General features: G+C 42.4%; 1 protein-coding gene across 4 annotated transcripts in view; it reads right to left on the reverse strand.

The window, feature by feature from the left end:
* Window positions 1-26,936, reverse strand: part of nalcn (sodium leak channel, non-selective) — a 188,577-nt gene that overhangs the window by 146,596 nt on the left and 15,045 nt on the right. For all 4 annotated transcript variants that reach the window (XR_012096255.1, XR_012096254.1, XM_073028810.1 and 1 more), the window contains exons 7-9: window positions 21,805-21,956; window positions 8,840-8,982; window positions 8,056-8,160 (exon numbers count right to left, since the gene is read on the reverse strand). Coding sequence is in view for 2 of the 4 variants with exons in the window: in XM_073028810.1 (XP_072884911.1) it covers window positions 8,056-8,160; window positions 8,840-8,982; window positions 21,805-21,956 (400 nt within the window). In the remaining 2 variants the exon portion in view is untranslated. The remainder of the gene's footprint in view (window positions 1-8,055; window positions 8,161-8,839; window positions 8,983-21,804; window positions 21,957-26,936) is intronic.

Raw genomic sequence — 26,936 nt, forward strand, 5'->3', positions numbered from 1 at the left:
TACACTTGTTATCTTTACCTTTTATTCACCTCATTTAAGTCACCTCTCGTTGTCCTTCATTACAAAGAGAAGAGCCCTAGCTCAGTCAACCTTTCCCTATAAGACATGTTTTCTAACCCAGACAGCATCCTGGTACATCTCCTCTGCACCCTCTCTAAAGCTTCCACGTCCTTCCTATAATGGGGTGATCAGAACTGAACCTACTACAGGTTTGCCCACTATCCGAATGTAGAGCGTTCCTATGAAACCTTTCATAAGCCGAAATGGCATAAAGCGAAGAAGCAATTACCATTAATTTATATGGGAAAAATGTTTGGAGCGTTCCCAGACCCAAAAAATAATCTACCAAGTAACACACAAAACCTAAAATAACACTAACATATAGTAAAAGCAGGAATGATATGATAAATACACAGCTTATATAAAGTAGAAATAATGTATGTACAGTGTAGTTTCACTTACGACAATCGCAATTACACTGATCAATGCACTCAAGCTATAGACTTCCCATTTTATCCATTACTAGATGCCGACTAAAAGAGACCACTTTGCTACTAGCAGAACCAATAGTAACATTGGCAGCTTTCAAGATTCTTTCTCTGCATGTAAATAGTACGAATGGTGGACACAGGCAAGTTCAACGCACATACAATGTCCTTATTTCGTTCACCATAATCAAAGTGTTTAATTATGTCCAGTTTTACACTAAGCGTAACACCCTTACGATCTCTTAGACTTTTCTGATACCTTAGGGCACATCTTGCTAATGGATGCACAAAATACATCGAGATAAAGCACAGATGCTCACAGACACGTTTCTGAGCTATGGCGGCTTGCTGAGAAGCTGAGTGTAGCTCCCGGGGAAGGAGCTTGGCAGCGCTGCTCGGGGTGTGCGCTGCCTCTATAACGGCTCACTACAAAACAAACGCTGAACGCTATTTTCGCTTTTCTCGTAAAAGCGAAAATCCTCTTCAGATTTCTTTTGGTTAGTGAAAACAAGTACTAACATAGGTCTTTCGTAAAAGCGAACTTTCGTAAAGCAGGGGATACCTGTACTCCAAGTGTGGTCTAACCAGAGTTTTATAAAAATCGCAACATTACCTTGGGATTCTTGAACCTAATCCTGTGACTAATGAAGGCCAACATAACATACATCATCTTAACCACCCTATCAACTTGTGCAACAGCTTAGAGGGACATAAATTGGAATGTTCTCATTGTGACAGTGAGAGTTGCCTCTGGGTGATCCGTTTTCCTCTGATATGCTGAAAATGTGAGGGATGTGGTAAGTTACCTCTGAGTGCGTGGAGGGGTGGCAGAATTTGTGGGGGTGGGTTTGATACAAATGTGGGAAGAATAAAAGGCGTTAGGGTAGGATTCATGTCGGCCCATCATCGGTCGTGATCAACCATAGATATTGTGTGCCAGCTGTCTATGTGATACACAAGCCAGGACAGTACAATACAGAAAGCAAGCTGCTGCCCTTGCAGCAGGCATCTCCTCTCCAAACAGCTGATTAATCCAAAGGAACTGTATGGGCCAGTTTGGCACCAGTGGTTATCACAAGAGTTGCCAGTCAGTGTTGAACTCCATGTAGGACTGCCTTAAGAGCTCCAGCTCCATATTTTTCTCTCAGTGTTTACTCCCAAAGCCTTCCCCATGAGTGGGTATAGCAAGGCAGCGGAGGTTTGAGATCAAAGTTTTTCTTCTCCTAGATAAGTGGCCAACTGTGGCTGACCAGCCTCATCTGCTCAAAGCAACTGGTTTTAAAGGTGCTGCCTTCGCTCCTCCTGTCAGCAGAAACGGTTCTGCCGGGCTTAGTAGCTAAGCCATACGTGAGGGCCAGGAGCTGGACTTGACTGTCAGAAGCCACCTGAGACATACACCATTGGGAACATATCCCCACTAGCTCCCCCCAGCTATGACAACTTTATGGAACCAGGATTTGTCTAGAAATAAGTGTTAGTGCAGATGCAGTGGTCTGAGGCACTTGATTCCATTTGTGTAACTATGGCTACAAGGGTAGTGGTACTACTTGGAAAGCACTTTTAAAAGCCAGTAATGCATGGTGACCAAATGATCTTCTCCTGTGGGAAATTATGATGTCATGGAGTAACTTAATTCATCTGAACTATTATTTTAATGTGCTTCAATGCACTTCGACAACAGTACATTGTACTGAGGGCCAGGAGCAATAGAAGTGGTAGGTGGAAGGATTGTTAGATATTAGACCAAGCCCTCCAGGAATACAAGTTGTCTCTTGCCATTATTTCAAGAACTGCAAGTTCTCTGAACCCAATACTGATCCCTCACACATTATCACTGAAACACTGATCATCAGCATCCCCGACATTCTCTCCCATCCCACCCCCCCAAAAAAAACCCCGATAGGATACAAAAGTCTGAGACTTAGATAAGAACATGGATAAAAGAAAAACGGAGGGCTATGTGGGAAGAAGGGTTAGATTTGATCTTGGAGTAAGTCAAAAGGTTGGCGCAACACTGTGGGCTGTGTTGTGTTCTTTGAAAGTACATACTACTAGGCCCAAGGGCAGCTTCTATCCCAGACTATTGAACAGACCTCCTGTATGATAGGATGAAGTCTTGACTTCTCAATCTACCTTGTTATGGCTTTATTGCCTGCCTGCACTTTTCCCTGTAACTAAAACACTTTGTTCTGCATTGTTACTGTTTTACCTTAAGACTATAAAACACAAGAGCAGAATTAGGCCTTTTGGTCCATTGAGTCAGCTCTGCCATTCCATCATGGCTGATTTATTATCCCCTTCAACCTCATTCTCCTGCCTTCTCCCCATAACCTTAAACACTCTTACTAATCAAGAACCTATCAGCGTCCACTTTAAATATTCCCAATGACTTGGCATCCACAGCAGTCCATGGCAACGAATTCCACAGGTTCACTACCCTCTAAAGCAGGGGTGGCTCACCTTCTCCATGCCTCAATTTTTTCACTCACGAGTTCTATATTAACACATTTTTACAAGAATTGAATGGGGGTACAAGAGTCGTATGGCGCACCTGAACTTGCACATGAAAAAATTGACACATGGAATGTAAAAAGTTGGCCACCCCTGCTCTAAAGAAATTCCTTGTCATCTCTGTTCTAATGGACGTCCCTGTATTCTGAGGCTGTTCCCTCAGGTCCTAGATTCCCTGCTAAAAGAAACATCTCTCCACATCCACTCTAACGAGGCCTTTCAATATTCAATAGATTTCAATGAGATAACCCTTCACTCTTCTAAACTCTAGCAAGTACAGGCCCAGAGCCATCAAACACTCCTCCACTTTATTCCCAGAGTCATTCTTGTGAACCTCCTCTGGACCCACTCCAATGCTAGCACACCTTTTCTTACACAGGGGGCCCAAAACTGTTCATCATACTCCAAGTGCAGTTGGACCAATGCCTTATAAAGCCTCAGCACCACTTTTTATTTATTGAGAAACAGCGCGGAATAGGCCCTTCCAGCCCTTTGAGCTATGCCGCCCAGCAATCCCCCAATTTAATCCTAGTCTAATCATGGGAGAATGATCAATTAACTGGTACATCTTTGAACTTTGGGAGGAAACCAGAGCACCTGGAGGAAACCCATGCGATCACAGGGAGAACGTACAAACTTCTTACAGGCAGCAGTGAGAAGGAGTTCATTTAGAATTTCATTACTAGTACTCTAGAAATAAATGCTAACATTACATTTCCTCACCACTGACTCAACCTGCAAATTAACCATGAGGGAATCCTGCACGAAGACTCCCAACTCCCTTTGCACCTCTGATTTTTGAATTTTCTCCTGGTTTAGAAAAAGTTGATGCCTTTATTCCTTTTACTAAAGTGAATGAGCATACACTGTATTCTATCTGCCACTTCTTTGCCCACTCTGCCAATCTGTCCAAGGCCTTCTGCAGACTCCCTACTTCCTCAACGCTACGTGCCATCTTTCTTTGCATCGTCCCCAAACTTGGCCAATAAGCCATAAATTCAGTCATTTAAATCACTGACATATAAATTGAAAAAAGTGACCCAACTCCAACCCCTCCAGAACACCACTAGTCACTGGCAATCAATCAGAAAAGACTCCCTTCATTCCCACTCTTTGCCTCCTGCTAGTCAGCCAATCTTCTATCCATACTAGTATCTTTCCTGTAATACCATTGGATCTTATCTTGTTAATCAGCTTAATATGTGGTACCTTGTCAAAGGCCTTCTGAAAATCAAAGTAAACAACATCCATTGACTCTCTTGTCTATCCTGTCTGTAATTTCATAAAAGAATTCCAACATACATATTTGTCAGGCAAGACCATGCTGACTTTGGGCTTTTATCAATTGCCTCCAAGTACCCCGAAACCTTATCCTTAATAATGGACTCCAACATCTTCCCAACCATTGAAGTCATACTAACTAACCTATAATTTCCTTTTTTTTCCCAGCCCCTCCTCCCTTCTTGACATCTTCTAGTCCTTCTCAACTACTCCATAATCTAGTGATTCTTGAAAGATCTTACTAATGCATGCACAGTCTCTTCATCTATCTTGGGGTGTAGTCCATCTGATCCAAGTGGCTTATCTACCTTCAGAACTTTCAGCTTCCCAAGCACCTTCTCCTTAGTAACAGCAACTACATTCACTTCCGCCCAAAACACTTGAACTTCTGGCACACTGATGCAAAATACTTAAGTTCATCTGCCATTTCTTTGTCCCCCACTACTTGCTCTCCAGCATCATTTTCCAGTGGTCCAATATCCACTCTTGACTCTTTTACTCTTTGTACATCTGGGAAAAAAATGTTTCATGTCCTCTTATATTATTGGTTAGCTTACCTTTACATTTAATTTTTTTCTCTCCTTACGGCACTTTTTAGTTGCCTTCTCTTGGCATTTAAAAGCTTCCCAATCCTCTAACTTCCCACTAATTCTTGCTATATTAAATGCCCTCTTTTTTTCCTTTTATGTTGTCTTTGACTTACCTTGTTAGCCACAGTTGCGTCATCCTCCCTTTAAAATACTTCATTGCTGGGATGCATCTATCCTGCACCTTCCAAATTACTCCCAGAAACTCCAGTCACTGCTGTCTGCATTCATTCCTGCCAGTGTTCCCTTCCATCATTATTACTATATGGGGTCCCATGGTAACAGTGGTTAGCACATTGCTTTACAGTACAGGCAACCTCGGTTCAATTCCTGTTGCTGCCTGTAAGGAGTTTATACCTTTTCCCTGTGACCACATGGATTTCCGCCGGATGCTCCGGTTTCCTCCCACAGGCCAAAGATGAACTGGATGGTAGGTTAATTGGTTATTGTAAATTGTTCCATGAGTAAATTGGAGGATTGCTGGGCAGCATGGCTCGTGTTGCTGGAAGGGTCTATTCTGCGCTCTACCTCCATAAATAAATAAGCTAATATTTCGTTTAGTAGTCTGGGACATCCTGACGGGAAGGGGTTTTAGCAATGACTGCCTCGTTTGTCTGAGATGTTGTGCAAACCAGGACTTCTGCATTTTATTATCCTTGTGGTGACATGAAAGAGGGACAGTGTTGAAGACTGGAGGACATACAAAAATCTTCACTACCATCAGTGCACAAACTTGGATCAGACGATGGCTCTGGGCAAGCCAATCATTATTGGCAGGATTTGTAGTGATCTTTGCACATCCTCCTATGGAGCCAAGGCATCGTTTATTCCAGTCTCATGAATAATCTCCACTCTGAACAAGAGTTTATACGCCAATGCCAAGACAAAAACACATCTATTCTTCCTAGGATGTGAGAAGCTACAATTCATACTCTTGTTCATTAAATGCAGTTCATTATAGCACAATCAATGAACCTAATTTGAATCTCAGAACTAATCCAACTTTCAGTTTTAAAAAAAGCTAATTCTGTGGAGTTACAATTTGACTGATAAATGCCCATGAAGGAATCAATCAGGTTGGTGGCTGGAATGTATCCATCTACATGGGCTTAGATCTTTCAGTCATCTCACCATTGATACTCCCACTGTCTCGTTGCATCAACATCAGATGCAGTCACACCTCTAATCATGAAAGCAGACCACTCTGTCCTCCATGTACACAATAACCAGGGATCACGCAATCATATTAATCCCATCTCCTAGCTCTTGCCCCATAGCTTTCCATACCAGGATGATTCAAGCGTTCAAGTCTTGTTGTGACTCTGCTTCCACCATTCTCTGGGTGAAGGTGGTCCCCTACCTAAAATATGTGTCCTCTGATTAACTATCTCTGATATGGAAATAAGTTCCTTGCAGTTTACCCTATTCCCAACTCTCAATTTTGCATATATCAATCATATTCCCTCAACCGCCCCTGCTCCAGGGCGAACAGACCCTGCCACTCTAGTCTGTCCTCATAACTGAAATGCTCCATGCCAGCAACATTTTGGTAAATCTCCTCTGCATCCTCTCCACAGATGTCACATCCTTCCTGTAGTGTGGTGACCAGAACGGCACACAATTCTCCAGTCGAGGTTTGAGCAAGCTTTTATAAATTATAAAAAGAGCATAACCTCTTGGCTCTTGTATTCACTGCCCCAACTGACGAAGTCCAGTATTCCAAATGCCTACCAATCTACATTATCTACCTGGGATGCCACCTTCAAGGATCTTTGGTCTCTGTTCCTAAATACTGTGTCCTTACCACTCACGGTGTATATCCTAGCCTCATTTGAACTTCTAAAATACATCTGCATACAAATAGCAGAATTATCTCTGCCTATTTCACCAACACACTGTTATCACCAGTTGCCTCCAGACTGATAATGGAGACTTCTCTAACTTCTGTTAATGCCCCCCCTCCCCTTCTTACCCCATCCCTGATATATTTAGTTTTTTCTCCCCCTCCCCTTTTTTCCTCTCTGTCTGCCTGTTCTCCCTCTGGTGCTCCCCTCTCCCTTTCTTTCTCCTGAGGCCTCCCCTCCCATGATTCTTTCCCTTCTCCAGCTCTGTATCCCTTTTGCCAATCACCTTTCCAGCTCTTAGCTTCACCCCTCCCTCTGGTCTTCTCCTATCATTTCACATTTCCCCCTCCCCCCACTACTTTCAAATCTCTTACTATCTTTCCTTTCAGTTAGTCCTGACGAAGAGTCTCGGCCCAAAACGTCAACAGTGCTTCTTCCTATAGATGCTGCCTGGCCTGCTGCGTTCCACCAGCATTTTGTGTGTGGTGCTTGAATTTCCAGCATCTGCAGCTTTCCTCGTGTTGACATCAACTCATGAGTTTATTGGCCATTCTAGTCAACGGCTCCCACCATAACATCTCCTGAAATCACTGTTGGTTTCCACATACACAGTGATGACACCCAACTCAGTTCCCAAAAGCTCTCCCCTCTCTCCATGTTTATACTGCAGTCTCTGCCAAAACCATAACATCTCCTCAGCAAAAAAACACTACTGCAGGATCTCAGCGGGCTACACAGCATCTGTGTATGGAAATGTCTAACATTTTGGGTCAAACTCCTATTAGAAACATTCCAACATCTGCAGAGCACCTCTTTTTGTGGCTCCCTGTCAATTTCTGGCAACACAGGAGACTGCAGATGTTGGAATCCAAACCAAAAAAAACAAACCACAAACTGCTGGAGGGACTTCAGTGGGTCGACCAGTATTTGTGGAGGGAAATGGACAGTCAGGTTTTAGGTTGGGTCCAGGTGAAAGTTCTCAACCAAAATATCTACTGTTTATTTCCTTCCACAGATGCTGCCTGACCCACCGAGTTCTCTAGCATCTTGTGTTGTTCCTTGTCAATTTTTAATTGGCAAGTACAACATGGGAGTAGAAGTTGGCCCTCAGCCCCCACATTCAGCAAGAACGCAGCTCATGTTATACCTGATAACCTTTCGCTGATAAACTCCTGTCACTGCACCTGTGGGCAGTTTACCCTAAGAACTATACATTTCATTACGATGTAGGATACTCAGCCCATTTACTCTATGCCAGCTCACAGATCAATCCCATTTCCTACAGATTTTCCCTTTAACCTGCTTAAAGACCAGATATCTTTGATTGAGCATGGATTTCGTTACCTGTGTGGTGGTGGTGGAGGTAGTGCTGCTTCGCGGGCCCCACATCTGCTGAAACTGGACTCTTATCTCCGCAAAAGTCTCAATAATAACAGCAATGAACACATTCTGAAAACAAAAGTAAACCCGTGAACAGCCTCATCATACACAGTGGAGCAATGAACGTTATAGGAATGATGTTACCAAATGGAAAGCGTAGAAAAGATTTACCATGATGTTGTCAGGAATCGAGGGAAGTAGTTATAGGAGAAGCTGGACAGGCTAGGATTTCTCTCCTTGCTGTATAGGACATTATCTTGGTATATAAAAATCATGAGGGGCATGGATAGGGTGAATGCACTTAGATTTTTTTTAAAAATCCCCAGTGTTGGGGAAATCAAGAGATAGAGGACAGTTTTAAGATGACAGGGAAGATATAATAGGAACTTGAGGGGAAGCCTTTTTTGTGTACATAGAAGATGGTATGCACATGAAATGAACTGCCAGAGGAAGTGACAGAGGCAAGTACAACAACTTTTTATAAGACAGCCCTGCTATCCACCCTGCTACTCATGGACTGTTTGCCCCAAATCCCATCAGGGACAAGGCTACGTGGCATCTAGGCCAGGACCACCATACTCAAAAACAGTTACTTCCCACTGCCAGTGGTGGATAAGTGCCCCAGACCTAGTGCTGCCCAGAGAGCAGGCAGAGAGTTATTCAAACCAGACCCGGCATCCACCCACAGGAGCTAAGTCCCAATCTGAGGGAGCTTCCCCCTCCCTTATGAGCACTGAATGGTAAGCACCTTAACCAGCCAGGCAAGGAAGAAGATCAAGGTGATGAAGTAGAAGTACGACCTCCAGCGAGGGAAGCTGTCGATGGCCCGGTACATGAAGAAAACCCAGCCCTCCTGTGAAGCAGCCTCGTAAACCGTGAATATGCTGGTGCCTAGTGATGGAGACAGAACAGCCACTGTCAGACTTTAAAGGGTCACAGATTTTTGTGGAACAGGTTCAAACATTTGCCACCAATCCAGCCCCCCTTCCCCAACTCCCCAAACGCAAGGTATCACAGACCTCCAATCACTGATAAACTGACAGTTTGAATGACTGGGAAAGTTTACTGGAAGTTTTAACGGTCATACTTTGGGTGAGGATGCAGGTGGCGTGATTAGTGAGCTTGCAGATTGGTTTTGGTTTATTATTGTCATATGTACCAAGATACAGTGAAAAGCTGGTTTTAAACTTCATTTATACAGATTAAATCATTTCACAATATATTGAGCTAGAATAAGGTTAAACCATAAATATATAGAATAAAATGTAAAAGCTACCGAAGACAGTGCAGGTAAATGATAAAAAAACAAGGTCATAATGTGGTAGAATGAGGCCAAGAGTCCATTCGATCATTCAAGAGGTCCACTCAACAGCCTGATAATAGTGGGACAGAAGCTGAGCCTGGTGGAATGCGCTTTCAGGCTTTTGTACCTTCTCCTGACGGGAGGGAAAAAAGATAGAATGCTGGTGGTGGGTGGGATCTTTGACTATTCTGGATCCTTTACTGAGGCAGTGAGAGGTACAGACAGGGTCCATAGACAGGAGGCTGGTTTCTATGATGTGCTAAGCTACGTCCATACTCTCTGCAGTTTCTTGCAGACACGCACAGTTGTCATACTGAGCTGATATGCATCCGTTCAGAATGTTATGGTGCATGAATAAATATAACAAATTTCTTTAGCCTCCTGAGGAAATAGGTATTGGTACAACATGGTTGTACCGAGATGTCACAAAAATTGATGGTATAGTGGACAACGAAGAATTTCTAGTGACACCGTAGTATGTAGATCAACTTGGGAAAGTGAGCCAAGGAATGGCAGTGGGAACTTAACAGATAAGCAAGAAGTCATGCATTTTAGGAAGTCAGACCAGATCAGAACTTACACAGTGAACACACACTGGGGTACAGGCACATAGGTGCCTGAAAATTGCAACAATGGTAGACAGGGTGAAGGTGGTATACGGTATACTTGCCTTCATCAGTCAAGACACTATGTACAGAAGTTTGGAAGTTATTAAAGGTGTATAAAATGTTAATTGGGCTGCACTTAAAGCATAGCATGTAATTACATAATTCTGGTGGCACACTATAGCAGGAACGTGATTAAGCTAGAGAGGGTGCAGAATTGACTTGATATAAAGAATACAGATTCTAGACCTTTAGCTGCCACCCACTTTACTTCCTGACTCAGACTGACCATTTTGGTCTCCTCCATTGGAGCCAAACACATCTTCACCTTGTTTTTTTTAAATTAACTTAACACTGAATAGATTTTCAGATAGTAGCTTCACTTCTTCCCCCCAGATCTCCGCCTGGGTCATCCTCTGCTTGTCCCACCATCAAACCTTTGTCACTTAACCCTTTTTGATACCCATGTTAACAAAGATCTTCCCTTTCGCAGACTCTTAAGATAGGTACACAGAACTTAGAAAAATAGAGGGCTATGTGGTAGGGAAATTCTAGGTAGTTTCTAGAGGTCACATGATCGGCACAACATTGTGGGGCGAAGGGCCTGTAATGTGTTGTAGATTTCTATGGTCTACGTTCATTCTCTCCTTCCTTTCAGAGCCTTTATACAATATCACCAATCTAAAATATGAATGTTTTTCTCTGCACTTACACTGCCTGACCATCCAGGGCTTTGTTTGAAAACTGAAAACTTTACCTTCTTTAACATAAGAACATAAGAAACTGGAGCAGGAGTAGACCATCTGGTCCATCAAGCCTGCTCTGCCATTCAGTAAGATCATGGCTGATCTGGCCATGAACTCATCTCCACCTACCTGCCTTTTCCCAATAACTCTCAGTTCCCCTACTATGCAAAAATCTATCCAACCTTGTCTTAAATATATTTACTGAGGTAGCCTCCACTGCTTCATTGGGCAGAGAATTCCACAGATTCACCTCTCTATGGGAAAAGCAGTTCATTCTCATCTATATCCACTCCCCCCCAATCTTGAGGCTATGTTCCCTAGTTCTAGTCTCACCTACCAGTGGAAACAACTTTCCTGCCTCCATCTTATCTAACCCTTTCATAATTTTATGTTACTAAAAGATCTTCTCTCATCCTTCTGAATTCCAGTGAGTACAGTCCCTGGCGACCCTCCTCTGCACAGCCTCCAAAGCCAGTATATCCTTCCTCAAGTAAGGAGACCAGAACTGCACACAGTACTCCAGGTGCGGCCTCACCAGTACTCTATAGAGTTGCAGCATAACCTCCCTGCTCTTAAGTTCAATCCCTCTAGCAATGAAGGCCGACGTCCAATTTGCCTTCTTGATTGCCTGGTGCACCTGCAAACCAACATTTCATGTTTCATGCACAAACACTCCCAAGTCCCTCTACACAGCAGCATGCTGCAATTTTTTTTAACCATTTAAATAATAATCTGCTCTTCCATTTTTCCTTCCAAAATGGATGACCTCACATTTACCAACATTATATTCGATATGCCAGACCCCTGCCCACTCACTTAACCAATCTATATCTCTCTGTATCTTCTGCACAATTTGCTTTTCCACTCAATTTAGTGTCATCAGCAAACTTAGATACACTACACTCGGTCCCCTCTTCCAGATCGTTAATGTATATCGTGAACAGTTGCAGGCCCAGCACCGACCTGTGATATACTGCTCACCACTGATTGACAACCAGAGTAACACCTATGTATCCCAACTCTCTGCTTTCTATTAGTTACCCAATCCTCTATCCATGCTAATACATCACCCCCAACTCTATGCATCCTTATTTTATGGTCAAGTCTTTTATGCGGCACCTTCTCGAACACCTTCTGGAAATCTATCTGTTTCCCTCTATCCACTGCACTTGTTATATCCTTAAAAAACTCCAGTAAGTTTGTCAAACAGGACCCACCTTTGCTGAATTCATGCTGTGTCTGCCTGATGGATCCATTTATTTATAGATACCTCGCTATTTCTTCTTTAAATGATAGCTTCAAGCATTTTCCCAACTACAGATGTTAAACTAACTGGCCTATAGTTACCTGCGTTTTGCCTACATCATTTTTGAACAGTGGCGTGACATTTGCCATCTTCTAATCTGCCAGGACCTGCCCAGAGTGCAGAGAATTTTGGTAAATTATCACCAAAGCCTCTACTATAACTTCTGCCATTTCTTTTGGTACCCTGGGATGCATTCCATCAGGGCTAGAGGACTTATCTATCTTCAAGCCCACGTTTGCTCAGCACTACCTCCTTTGTATCAAGGTCCTCACCTCCCATCGCATCCATAACATCTCTTTGGCGTGTTAGACGTGAACTCCACTGTGAAGACCAACACAAAATAGTCATTCAAAGCCTCTGCCATTTCCTCATTACCCAATATCAATTCCACTGTTTCGTCCTCCAAGACCTATGTACACTTTTTTGCTTTATATGATTATAAAAACTTTTACTGTCTGTTTTTATATTTTGTGCCAGTTTATTTTCATCATCTATCTTCCCTTTCTTTAATGATCATTTAGTGGTTCTTTGTTGCTTTTTAAAGTTTTTCCAATTGTTATGACCCCAGCCCCCTCCTTTGTGAGATTCGCAAGAGCCCTAGTCAAGGGGGGGTCAAATGACCCAAGAGAGAGAGGGGGAGACGTGCTGAAGACCATGTTCCCCCGGGAAACAGAATAAAGCGACTCTTTGACTATTGTCTCATGAAGACCACGTGTAAAGCCCTCGGGCAAAGTGGGCTGGTTGAGAGAGAGATTGACACCGGCGATCCCGTGAGGAAGTATAAAGGAGGGTCTGGGGGGGGGGGGGGGGGGGGAGGACCCCTTCAGACGCACCAGAAGACACGCTAGAAATCCTGTGACAGCGTTTTGATAGCGACAGCCGGTGGTGGGGTTCGTGTGCGTCTTTTCCTTGCCTGGGATTGGCGACCCCACAACGGAAGAACGGCTTAGCTACAGGGGAGGCCACAGATCAGCGTTCATTCCCCCAACGAGGCTCCGACAAACCGAACTCCTCCAGGTTGGAAAACCGGTCAGGTAACAGTTTAATCCCGTCTCTCTCTCTCTTTCTAACAAAAGTGCACCAACGCGACACCACAACGACGGCAGCTGGTGGAACTGCAGTGACCGCAAAAGACTTTTAGATATCCAGTAAATACATTACCCCTAGACAACGATAGAGCTTATTTCTGACTGATTATTACTATACCTATGCTTTAGATTGAGTTGTGACGACGTATATGATCTGAATGTTTTGTATTAACCATACGTTTGTGCCCCTTTATAAATAAAAACATTTGAAAATAGTAGCATCAGGCTTCAGCGGACCTATCTATCTTTGCTGATAAGTCACCCGGTTACTGGGGAACGTAACACAATCTTCCAGTTTCTCACTACTCTTGACAACTTTGTCCACACAAGCTTTTAGCTTGATGCCTTCTTTTATTTCATTAGTTATCCAAGGCTGGCTCTCCCCACACTTACTGTCCTTGCTTTTAACTGGAATACACTTTGAGCACTGTGAAAAATATCTTTCACAGTGTTCCCAGTCTATTCTAGCCAAATCCCTCTTTATCCTATTGTAGTCTTCATTGTTTAGGCATAATACAATGGTTTTCAATCAAACCACTGCACCCTCTATTGGTATGAGAAGCTCAGTCATACTGTGATCACTCTTTCCAAGAGGATCTCTACAAGATCACCAATTTTACCTGTCTCATTGCACAGAACCAGATCCAAGACAGCACATTCCCTTGTAGGTTCAGTAATATGTTGTTCAAGAAAGCATCATGGATGCATTTTATTAAATCCTCCTCAAGACTACTTCAACCAACTAGATTCACCCAGTTAAAGTCCCCCACAATAACTGCTGTTCCATTCCTACATGCCTCAGATTTTTCTTTGATCATTGCTTGTGCCTCTGAAATGCTAATATTTGGTGGCCAATAGACAACTCCCACCAGTGATTATTCCCTTTACTATTCCCAATCTCTACCCAGATGGACTCAACATTCTGCTCCTTAGACCTTACATCATCTTTCACTATCACCCTGATCTCATCCTTAATTAAGAGCGCTACCCCACCTCCTTTACCTTTGTACCTATCCTTCCATATTACCTGACATTCTTGTATATTTAATTCTCAATCCTCTCCACTCTGCAACCATGTTTCTGTAATGGCCACCAAATTGTAGCCCTTTGTACTGATTTGTGCCACAAGTTCACTGACTATGATCACTTTTTTTGTTTTTGTTGTGCTTTATTTCTTGTAAAAGATATATATTTTTGTGTATATGTTGTTAGTGCCCATGCTGCTGCTGCAATGGGTTTTTCATTGCACCTGTGCATGCATGGAGTTGTGCATATGACAAGTCCATATATGTACTCGATTTGTGACTTTTTTTTAAAAACAATTCAGCTTCCTTCTTTCACAGCAAACAGACTGACAGGTGGGTGACTAATGTGTATTCTCAGAAAAGAGCATCTGTAATAAGTTCTGTGAATTGCTGTACATCATTAACTACCTATGCCATCACCAAGTAACAGATAGCTGTCGTAATACTATATGCTGGAGGATCTCAACAGTTCAGGCAGCATCTATAGAGAGAAATGGACAGTCAATGTTTCAGGCCAAGACTCATCATCAGGACCAAAAAAAAAGAGAGGCAGTAGCCAGTATACAAAGTTGGAAGCAAGGGGATAAGCAGGTGAATGGGGTGACGGAGGGGGTAGAATGGGAATGACATTAGAAGCCTTTGTATACAGACGATACAATGCAAATGAAGGGTCTTGACTCTCCTCAGATACTGCCTGACCTGCTGAGTTCCTCCAGCACTTGGAGTCAACAGACAGTTGTGCTTCTATGAACAACTTATAAGGTTTTGTTTGTTTAGTGTAAATATAGTCAAGGAGCCATTGAGGTACAGCACAGGAATTTTTCAATGCACTGAATCCACACTTACTATTAACCACTCATTTACACCAACCTTATTTTTAAAAAAAATTATTCTCCAACTCTTCCCTGCCCCTCCTCCAGATTCTACCATGCCCCTACCTGCTGGGGACAGTTTACAGAAACCAATCAGCGCAATACCTTTGTGATGAGAGAGAAAACCAGAGCATTGTGCAGTCACAGGGAGAACGTGCAAACCCCACACAGACAGCAGAGGTCAGGATAGAACCAAGGACTGTACAGCCCAATTAAAAAAAGGCTTTTATAAAGAAAACAATGCATTCCACAGGACTTTTCAGTGTAACACAAATCCATTTAAAGGCAGCTGTTGAATTATAATAGAGTGAAAGAGGACATTGGGTTATTAACTTGTGCACAGCAAACTCCCACAAAGTACAATCTGTTGTTTTGAAGATGCTCATCAAGGGTTAAGTGGTGATCTAGTACTGCTGGAGCCTGAAGACCCACACTCAACATTTTAGGAACTGCTTCTTCCCCTCAGCCATCAGATTTTTGAACAGTTTAAGAACACTAACTCGCTATTTTGCTCTTTTTTACTCAATTTATTTAATATATTTTACTGTAATTAAGAACATAAGAAATAGGAGCAGGAGTAGGCCATCTGGCAATTCGAGTTTGCTCCGCCATTCATTAAGATCATGGCTGATCTGACCATGGACTCACCTCCACCTACCTGCCTTTTCCCCATAACCCTTAATAACCCTACAATGCAAAAATCTATCCAACCTTGTCTTAAATCTATTTACTGAGGTAACCTCCACTGCATCTTTGGGCAGAGAATTTCACAGATTCATCAGTTGAGGCAGTTTTGCCTCATCTCCATCCTAAATTTACCCCCCCCCAATCTTGAGGCTATGTCCCAATTTAATTTATGGTTAAAATGTATGTATTGCACTGTAATGTCACTGCAAAAACAACAAATTTTACAACATATGTCAATGATAATAAACCTGATTCTGCTCAAACACAGGAGCAATTTACATGGGACGGGGCTTTGGGTTAAGCATGCCCAAGAGAATTTGCACTTCCAACAGTACAGCACTCCCTCAGCACTGTCATAACAACTGTAACACAAAGCAGGAGAGAGAAAAATCAAAAGAAAAAGCATTGCCAAATGGCTTTGTGAACCCTCTATTCTAATCAAGAAAGAGGCATCTGCCCGATCTCCGGCTTTGCCAACCTTCAAGTTATTTTGAGCAGCACGGTAAACTTTCAACATGTACACTGCCCATAAAATATTCATCATTCCCTAGACAAGGAGCACATTCCCGAAATAAATGATAAAATACGGCACTGTTGAGGTGAAGGAGTGCAAAACAATCAAGGATCTGACTTGTAGACAGGGTTGACCAGATGTGTACTGAAATAAGCCTCCAGTGGAATCCTCCTGGGGGGATTAAGGTTGAGTATCGTTAACTAATCAAAGACACCCGCTTTGGTGACCAGCAGAACAAGGGATGAGCAGCTGTACAAGAAATTAGATTTTCACTCAAATGCCTGGCAGTGAGCAACAGGCTGGAGCTAAAGTCTAGACTGAAGGTTCTGCAATGTTAGTTTAACCAGGATCCAGCATTAAATGATGTACTTCACAGCTCCTTGCTTTCTTAATGCCAAACAAAATAGTAACAGAGTAACCATGGCAACCCTGCTTTGTAATGCACTCTTTCAAAGGCAGGGGTTTTGCCATCATGAGGCACATATAGGGCCTAGTCTCAGCTGTACAGACTCACAACCATTCAAAGAATCCAAATAGCTTTGGAATCAGATTATCACTAACATATAATGTGAAAGCAGTGCAGTGCAAAGACAAAAATTCATAAATTACAAAAATAGTGCAAAAGACAAAACAAGGTAGTGCTCACGGATTGTTCAGAAATTTAATAGCAGTGGGCAAGAAGCTGTTCCTGAATTTTTGAGTGTAGTTCTTCAGACTCCTATACCTGTTCCCTTGATGATAGTAATGATAAAGAGGGTAACGTCTCAGATGTTGAGGATCCTTAGTGATGGATGCTGCTTTCTTACGTCACCAGTCCTTGAAGATATCATCGATCATCTGTGTATTCCTCTCAAATAAGACAGCACTTGGCCTAATGACTCCTCCATGACTCATGAATCTCCGGAGAACAATGTCTGTAACTGTAAACCACTGGAGACTAGATAGGAACAGAGGGACCACTGGTTTCTTGCAAGCTGGGGTGGGGTGGGGGGGGGGGGGGGGGAAGGAGGAGTCTGCCATCATATGGTCCGTAGCAACTGAACATCTTACAATTGAATGCTGGCCACATAACCTGTACAGGGAGTTCACTGTTGTTCATCATTGCTGTCTACAACCCTTACCATCTCCCCCCACCCACACGAAACAAAACAAGTTTCTGGACAGCCTTTTCAAAATTGCAGGAGATTTCAACTATGTTAACTTGCAGGACATTTTCCCCAAATTCCACCAAAACCAGGCTACTAGGAGGAACAAACAGGCTGGATTACATTTATATAAACAGACATAGTACCGTACTTACAAGTCACCCCATGCCCTTATCTTGGCCTCTTGGACCACACCTCCATAATGTTAATCCCAACATACTGACTGCTGAAAATGGAGAAACTAATCAAGAGGTCCATCACTGTAAAGCCTGACAAAGCAATCTTTATGCTTCAAGACTGTTTTGAATGGACTAACTGGCAGATGTTCGATGAGGTCGCAACAAATAGAGAAGACACAGGTCAAGGAATATGCCTCCAATGTCACTGGCTACATCCGCAAGTGTGTAGACTATATTGGTACCAGAAGAACAGTCATCTCACGCCCAAACCAGAAACCCTGACTGAACTCAGAGGTGTGCTCCCTCCTAAAGCAAGGAATCAAGACTTTCATTCAGTGCTTTGGCAATGAGTAAAAGGCTGGAGTCGAAGTCTAGACTGAAGGTTTTGCAATTTTAGTTTAACCATGATCGAGCATTTCTCAGAGCAGCTAGGAGAAAATTCATCTCAGACATCAAGAGGGAAAAGACCACCTCCACAAAAATTCCAGGAACACTTGTCCAAAAAAAAATCCTTAAAATATGCAGCAAGGCATCAAGGGTGTTACTATGCAAGGAAACAGTATTGACTGTACCAGTGACGCCTCCCTCCACGACACTCTAAGCAACTTTTATACACATTTCGAAGCATGCAACAGAACACCACCAATCCCAATTCCAGGTGAGTAGCCACTATATTTAACACCAGCAGACGTGAGAAGGACTTTGCAGTTGGTCAACCCCCATAAGGTACAGGACCAGAGAATATCCCAGGTTAAATACTCAAGAGTGCTCATGCCAGCTCACTGATATCTTCACAGACACCTTCAACACTTCACTCACCCAGGCTGCTGTTCCCATATACTTCAAGTTAGCCATCATCATCCCTCTACCAAAGCACTCTACACCTTTAGAACATAACCACTGCCCAGTGGCACTGATACCAATCACAAAGTGCTTTGAACAGCTGGTAATGGCACATACCAAAAACTCAATTCCTATCACATTGGACATTCACTCTGATAGGTACATCTGTCACACACCTGGCCCTGACACACCTAGAAAACAAGAAAATGTCAGAATGTTGGATTGCAGTTTGACATCCAGTGCTATTCTCCCACAGACCCTGATGAGTAAACTCCTACTCCCCAGTCTAAATATACCACTGTGCAACTGGATGCCGGACTTCCTGACCAACAAACCTCAGATAGTTAGGATACACATATCTGCTTCTCCCCATCATCCTCAACTCAGGTGCCCCCAGGGCTGTGTGCTGAGCCCATTGCTGTACACTCTGCTACATGTGACGGCATGGCCAAACAACAGAGTAATCACATTGTTAAGTTCACCGATGACACGACAGCGGTGGGGCTCACCGATGAGATGGTCTACAGAGCAGATGTGGAAGAACTCGAGGCCTGGTGCGAAGCTCATAACCTCTTCCTTAACGTCAACAAAAGAGATGGTTACCAACTTCAGGAGAACTCACATCACTCTACCCCTCTTTACATTGGTGGCAAAGTAGTGGAAACTGCAAACAGTTTTGAACTGCTGGTAGTGCACTCTTTTCACAACCTTTCTTGGTCCCAGATCACATGCTACACAATCAAAAAAGCTCACCAACACCTCTACTTTCTGAGGAGGCTAAAGAGAGCTGGACTTGGCACATCCATACTCACGTTATTCTACAGATGCACAGAGAGCATCCTAACACACTGCATCACTGAATGGTATGGAAACTGCATTATGGTGCGCACGAAGGCTCTACAACAAGTAGTCAAAACTGCCCAACACATCACTGGCCTCAGCCAACTTGCCATCAAAAATACCTGAGAAAGCTCAGTAACATCATGAAGGATTCCATCCACCCTACTCATAGATTGTTTGCCCCACTCCATTCAGGGAGGAGGCTACGTTGCATCTACACCAGGAATGCCACACACAAAAACATTTATTTTCCCCAAGCAGCAAGGCTGATCAACACCTCTACCCATTAACCTACTCCATCACACCACCCTCCACCACCATTACTTTATCATTTGTCAGTCATGTATAGATATTTCTATATCTAGTGTCACTTTATGTGTATACAATGTATACATGTTATCTTATGCACTTACATTTATTGTGTATTTTATTATATTCTTTTTTTTGTGCTGCATCGGATTCGGAGTGACAATTATTGTTCTCCATTACACTTGTGTACTGGAAATAACAATAAACAATATTGAATCTCGAATCTCAACCGGTCATTGGTTCAAGTGCCACTTTAGAACCTCAAGCTGCCTTGTACCATGGAGGAATTGGTACGAATTATACACACTTTGCATTTCTAGCTGCTTTTTACAAGCTTTAAGTGCTCCACAGCCAAAGTAGACAATATCCGTGACCTCACATTTTGTGCACACAAAGTTCCTGTTAATTGGTAATGACCCAGTAATTCAGGACACTGGAGGATCACTATTGGGGACAGCAGTGGAGCAATTTCTCTAACTCTCCTTCAGAATAATACCGTTCACACAACCCAAGACAGTGTGCAGTGCCAGTCAGAACAGAGACCACAGTCTGGGTTGCAAGACTGAAGAAAAAAAAATCAATGAATAGGACTTTTGCACCAAAGTTTCAAACCAACACAATAAATATCACAGGGTCCATGGTATTCTAAGCAATTCTATCCAGGTCAAGAGCTGTGAGTGAAATTTAGAGCAGAATGTGTTTTGGAGAATTCCCTGCCTTTGAGAAAATCTTCAAACCATGTCAAACAAAATTAATCTACGATTCAAGCAACAGGAAAAGTTTACTGCAGTATCATTATGTACTAAATGGAAACACACTGTGTAATTCAATGTCTGATTTGCATCAACTTGGCATAAATACAGAAGGAAAAGTTGGAACAAGGAAATTTTCCAAATGAATGGAGAGTTCAGGTGAATTACATTTGAATATTGAATGAAATGGAAAACTCAGCTGCAGAAATGTTGAACTTTACAATTCATCGAATACCTGCAGGTCAATCTATGAAGTGGTGAGATGCAGCCCAAGTTTGAGCTTCCAAAGCAAAGCTGCCTGGAAACAAAGTCCTGGGGCGGGGGGGGGGGGGGGGGATTAAAAACTGCAGACACTGGAATCTGAAATAAAAACAAATGCTGAGTTTATCCTTCAGGTCGTCACGCCTTTCCTGGGTTTTCTGTTTTGATTGGAAGGTGAGCAAAGGCTGATCATCCAATGAGCAGATACACCAATACAACAGCTTCTCAATGTAACATGACAAATGTGGTTGATACTTAACCACAGCAGCTGCTGAGACCATTCCCCTAAGGATACTTTAACACACTACTAGAAGATACTCAGTCTGTCAAAATCAACCCACAACACTGGAGAAAATCAGAGACAGTCTTCTATTTCTACAACACCTTCCACAAACTCAACTGCAAGTATCGAGAGGTAGAACATAGAACTGTTCAGCACAGGAACAGGCCCTGTGGCCCACAATGTTGTGTCAAAAATATTAAATTAGTAATCAAAATTAAATTTGTAATCATAAAGTAAGCACTTGCTGCTGTAATGTGGAAATTTCTGTAGCTAATTTACAGCAAATACTCTTCACAAGCAGCAGAGTAAAGTGACTGGAGTTACCACATGGGTGAGGCTATTGCAGTATTGACTTTATATTTACATTTTTTAAAATAAACTTTCTGACATTCTCCACTTCTGAGAGGTGATCACCCTGTGTGATTGGAATTGGTTTATTATCACATGTACAGTAAAAAGCTCATTCAGATCAATTCATTAAATAGGGCACTAAGGCAGTACAAGATAAATCAGTAACAAATGCAGAATAAAGTGCACCAGTGACAAGTGCAGTGCAGGTAGACAATAATATGTAAAGTCATAATGAGGTAGAATGTGAGGCCAAGATTTCATATCGTACTAGGAAACCATTCAATGGATTTGCTTCCTTTATCTTCATTACAGTTCAATGACTTGGCCCTGAAGATAAGCCGCTGAGACTTGCATATCGGGAAGGCAAGATCACTGAGCACTTCTGAATGATCAGGATTTAATCTCAAGGAACTGCCCCATGTAAAGGATTGCCCCTGTAGGGTTACGACACATTCCCCTCATTGAATAAAGTTACACACTTTAAAAAAAATTTACAAACTATTTCACAGGAATAAATGCAATCTGTTCCAAGGGATAATAGCCCCAGACTAGTGAAGCCCAACCTTGTTAGGTACCAGTGAACAATATAAAATTTAGGACTGACCAAGTTCATTGAATCCACTGTAGCCTAGCTCCTGTCTGGTCAGGCCGAGTTCTTCCAGGTCCATACATTTAAAGCCCAGTGGACACTGGTACCCCGCTCCATCTGGTGAGCAGTGGGTGTCTGGGATGGCCAAGTTATTCCAGGTAACGTTCCTGCAAATTCACACCAAAGTGATCTCACATTGAGGACAAAAATCGATTTAACGAGGAGGTTTATAACTGAAGAATATAGATCACCAACCTTGATTAGGGAACACCAAAAGTACACATGGTCCTGTCCCTCACTAGCATTTACCCTTAACCCTCTCCATCTTCCACCATCACTACCTCACTCCACTCGTCTCCCTCAAACTTTTACTCGGCTTCCCCATAAACCCACTCTGCCCTTCATTTTAACAACTCCCTGTGAGGCAAATTCCACATTCTCCTCAGTCTCTCAAACACTTAGAAGTTTCATGCTGGATTTATTCAGAATCTGGGGACAAGCAGCAGATTGGGTTGTGAGCTGGCTTACAGGACAGAGGAAGAACAAAGAGCTCAGTGGCAGTCAGCTGGCTGAGATGTGTTTATGCTTCCTCCCACAACCTCCATCTTCTCAGTGTTATCCAGCCACCACCTCAGCTCTTCATCATGGAAGCAAGTTCCACATCTCCCCTGCCCCTGCTCTCCTAAATTTCTGACTAGATTTATTAACCACATCACCAGTACCAATCTACCCACCATCAAGGACATATACAGTCGGTCCTCCTTATCTGCAAAGGATTGGTTCCGGGACCCCTTGCGGATACCAAAATTCGTGGATGCCCAAGTCCCTTATTCAACCTGTCTTAATCCGGTGGACCTTGGGACCCAGCGGAACCCCAGACCTTATTTAACCTGTCTCAGTGCGGTGGACATTAGGACTCGGTGGCAGAACTCTGAATCCGTAGTGTTTCTGTTCACGAAAACAATCACAATCATGATTGAATATAAAGTGAAAATAATAAAGCGATCGGAAGGAGGTGAAACACCATTGGTCATTGGAAAAGCGTAGGCTATGTCAGTTAACGATCGGAACAATTTTACAGGATAAAGTGAGAAAGGCTCTGCCCTGATGAAAACTACAATTATTACTATGCAACGCAGTTGTTTAATTATTGGGTTTTGGGTTTTTGATCCTCCACATCAACCCGGCATGGTGGAGAGTGCACTCAGGAGCCGTCTGTCACTGGATCGAACTCGGGAACTTCCACGAGCCCGGCACTGAAACATACGTTCTTAAGTGTTTTATATGCATAGAAAGGTAAAATATATACTATATACTAAGACAAACGTCTGACTAACTGACGCTAAATAATACCAGATGTACCTGTTCAGACTTACTTAGTAAGAGAACTTCTGATTTTTTTCGATTCCGATGCACAATAACCCATGCACATCCTCCCTTTAAATCATGTCTAGATTACTTATAATACCTAATGCAATGTAAATGCTATGTAAAATGGTTGTTATACTGCATTGTTTAGGGAATAATGACAAGAAAAAAGGTCTGTACATGCTCGAACAGTAAGTTCTGGAAGAGCACTTCTGGGTTTTCGCGATTCGCGGTTGGTTGAATTTGCGCATGCGGAATCTGCGGATAAGGAAGGCCGACTGTACATAAAGATCATGGGAAAAGGCCAGCAATAGCATGAAGGATCCCAGACACCCTGCCTATGCATTGTTTGTCCAACTCCCATCAAGGACAGGGGTATGCAACACCACCAGGACCACTGGACTCAAAGATAATTACCTCCCCATAGCCAGCAAGCTAATCAACATATCTTCACCCAATAACCCACACTATCACCACTACATACACATCACTTAGTGTTACATACAATCAAGTCTGTGTATATACCCCTATATTGTGTTTTATAGAATTGCTTTTATATTTATATTTATTGTGTTTTTATTGTATTCTTTAGGCTTATTTCTTTTGACTGCTGCGTCAGATCCGGACTACTAACCATTTTGTTCTTTTACACTCATGTACTGTAGAATAACAATAAACAATTGAAGATTTTGATCTGAGAGGTTAATGGTGGAAAGTGTGACCACCTTCAAGTTCCTGAGTGTCAGCGTCTCATAGGATCAATCCTAAACCTATTGATTAATTCACAAAGAAGGCATGCCACTGGCTCCACTTCATTAAGATTTAAGGAGTTTTGGTATGTTACCAAAGATTTTTGAAAACCTACAGTGCTTATAAAAAGTATTCACCCCACTTTGTAAGTTTTCATGTTTTCTTGTTTTACAACATTGAATCATAGTGGATTTAGTTTGGCTTTTTTGACATTGAGCGACAGAAAAATACTCTTTCATGTCAAAGTGAAACCAGATTTCAAAGTGATTTAAATTAATTACAAATATAAAACACAAAATAATTGATTGCATAAGTATTCACCCCCTTCAAGTCAGTATTTAGCAGATGCACCTTTGGCAGCAATTACAGCCTTGAGTCTGTGTGGATAGGTCTCTAACAGCTTTGCACATCTGGACACTGCAATTTTTCACCATTCTTCTTTACAAAATTGCTCAAGTTCTGTCAGATTGCATGGGGATTGTGACTGAACAGCCCCTTTCAAGTCCAGCCACAAATTCTCAATTGGATTAATGTCTTACTTGGCCACTCCAGGACTTTAACTTTCTGGTTTTTAAGCCTGTGTAGCTCTGACTTTATGCTTGGGGTCATCGTCTTGCTGGAGAACTAACTTCCCAATCGCAGCTGTCTTACAGACTGCATCAGGTTCCTCAGGTTCCCCGCCAGGATTTCCTTGTATTTTGCTGCATTCATTTTACTCTCTACCTTCACAAGTCTTCCAGGGGCAACCGCAGTGAAGCATCCCCACAGCATGATGCAGCCACCATCATCCTTCATGGTAGGGATGGTGTGTTTTTGATGATGTGTGGTGCTTGGCTTACGACAAACATAGCATTTAGCCTGATGGCCAAAAAGCTCAATTTTGGTTTTATCAGACCATCAAACCTTCTTCCAGCTGACTTCAGTCTCCTACATGCCTTCTGGCAAACTCTAGCTGAGATTACACGTGAGGCTTTTTACTTCCAACAGCGGTTTTCTCTTTGTCACTCTCCCATATAGCTGCAGCTAGTGAAGCACCCAGGCAACAGTTGTTGTATGTGCAGTCTCTCCCATCTCAGATACTGAAGCTTGTAACTCCTCTAGAGTTGTCATAGGTCTCTTGGTGACCTCTCTCACTAGTACACTCCTTGCACAGTCACTCAGATTTTGAGGACAGTCTGCTCAAGGCAGATTTACAGCTGTGCCATATTCTTTCCATTTCTTGATGATTGTCTTAACTGTACTCCAAGGGATATTCAGTGACTTGGAAATTTTCTTGGATCCATTTTCTGATTTGTGTTTTTCTTTTCAGAGTTGCTTGGAATGTTCTTTTGTCTTCATGGTGTAGTTTTTTGCCTGGATACTGACTCACCAGCAATTGGACCTTCCCGATACAGGTGTACTTTTACTACAATCTACTGAAACATCTTGACTGCACACAGGTGATCTCTATTTAACTAATTACATGCCTTCTAAAACTAATTGGCTGCACCTGTGATGATTTGGTGTGTCATATTAAAGGGGACAAATAATTATACAATCAATTATTATGTGTTTTGTATTTGTATTTAATTATTTGTATTTTATTATACTTGTATTTATTTGAAAAGATCTATTTTCACTTTGACACAAAAGAGCCTCTCTGTTGATCAGTGTCAAAAAAGCTAAATTAAATCCACTGTGCTTCAATGCTGTAAAACAAAATATGAAAGCTTCTGGGGAGGGGAATTTTTAAAAATATAGGCACTGTATATTGATTTGTGGTGGAAAGCCTTTGACTGGTATGGAGGCTTCAAGCACAGAATTGCAAGAGGCTGCAGAGGGTGTAGACTCAGCCAGCTTCATCTTAACCTTTCCCACCATTGAGGACATCTTCAAGAGTCAATGTCTCAAGCAAGCTGCAGCCATCACTAAAGACCCTCACCATCCAGCACATGCCTGCTTCACGTACTGCCATTGGGGAAGTGATACAGGAGCCTGAAGACCAACTTCCAATGATTCAGTAACAGCTTCTCCTTCCTGTGATCAAATTTCAGAATGGTCTATGAATCAATGGGCACTACCTTGATTTGTTTTGCACTATTTATTTGGTAATTGATAGTTATTTTGAAAGTGGAAACCCCTTCTGTCTTTCTACTTGGTTTTAGAGACTCATCTCATATCAAAGTTACGGTGGCAGAATTTCCAGTCCACCCTAAATGAGGAATGTTGCTGGCACAGGAAGGCTTGATTTTTAAGGAACAACTGTATATTTTGGGACTGTTTTCTTTGAAATGAAGGAAGCTGAGGAGTGATCTTAAGAGGTTTATAAAGTCATGGAGCACAGGGAGGGCAGACAAGTCCTTTTTCCCCACCAGGTATGGCAGTTTAAAATAACAGGGTACAGGTTTAGGGTGGAAGGGGAAGATTTAAAGGATATCTGAAAGGCAGTTTTCTCTCCTCAATCAAAATGGTCAGCATGTGAAGCGAGCTGCCAGTAGAGGTGGATACGAATGCAACATTTCAAAAAACAGGTACAAGGATCGGAAAGGTTTAGAGGGACACTGGCCAAACAAAGAGAAATGGGACCATCTCAGATTGGCATTTTGTTGAGCATGGACAAGTTGGGTTTACAGGCCAGTTTCTTTAAAATGATGGTGGTTAAGGAACAAATGTTCTCAATAGTAGGCTGAGGTAACTAGAGATCAGTACAAAGGTGGTCACCAAGAAATTAGTGGCAGAATTCAGAACCTTCTTCACCAAGGTGACGGCAAGAATGTGGAACTCATTTGCTCAAGGAGAATCTAGTACCAATGCTCTCTGGGGAGACTGGACAAACATATGCAAGGAAAGGACAGAGAGAGACACTGATAGATAAGATGAAGAAAGAGGATTCAAGGGAACTGGCATAAATTGGCCTTGTTTCAGTACAGTAGTCTTATGAAGCTGCATATGCGATCTTATGAAAGTCAGTTTAAATTCATTGCAGTTTAAGTAGTTATTTACTAATAAATTTGACTGAGATCAACATGAAAGCAAGTAAAATTTTTTGT

This window comes from Hemitrygon akajei, chromosome 2 (assembly GCF_048418815.1).
Source record: "Hemitrygon akajei chromosome 2, sHemAka1.3, whole genome shotgun sequence".
In the NCBI taxonomy this organism is placed as follows: Eukaryota; Metazoa; Chordata; class Chondrichthyes; order Myliobatiformes; family Dasyatidae; genus Hemitrygon; species Hemitrygon akajei.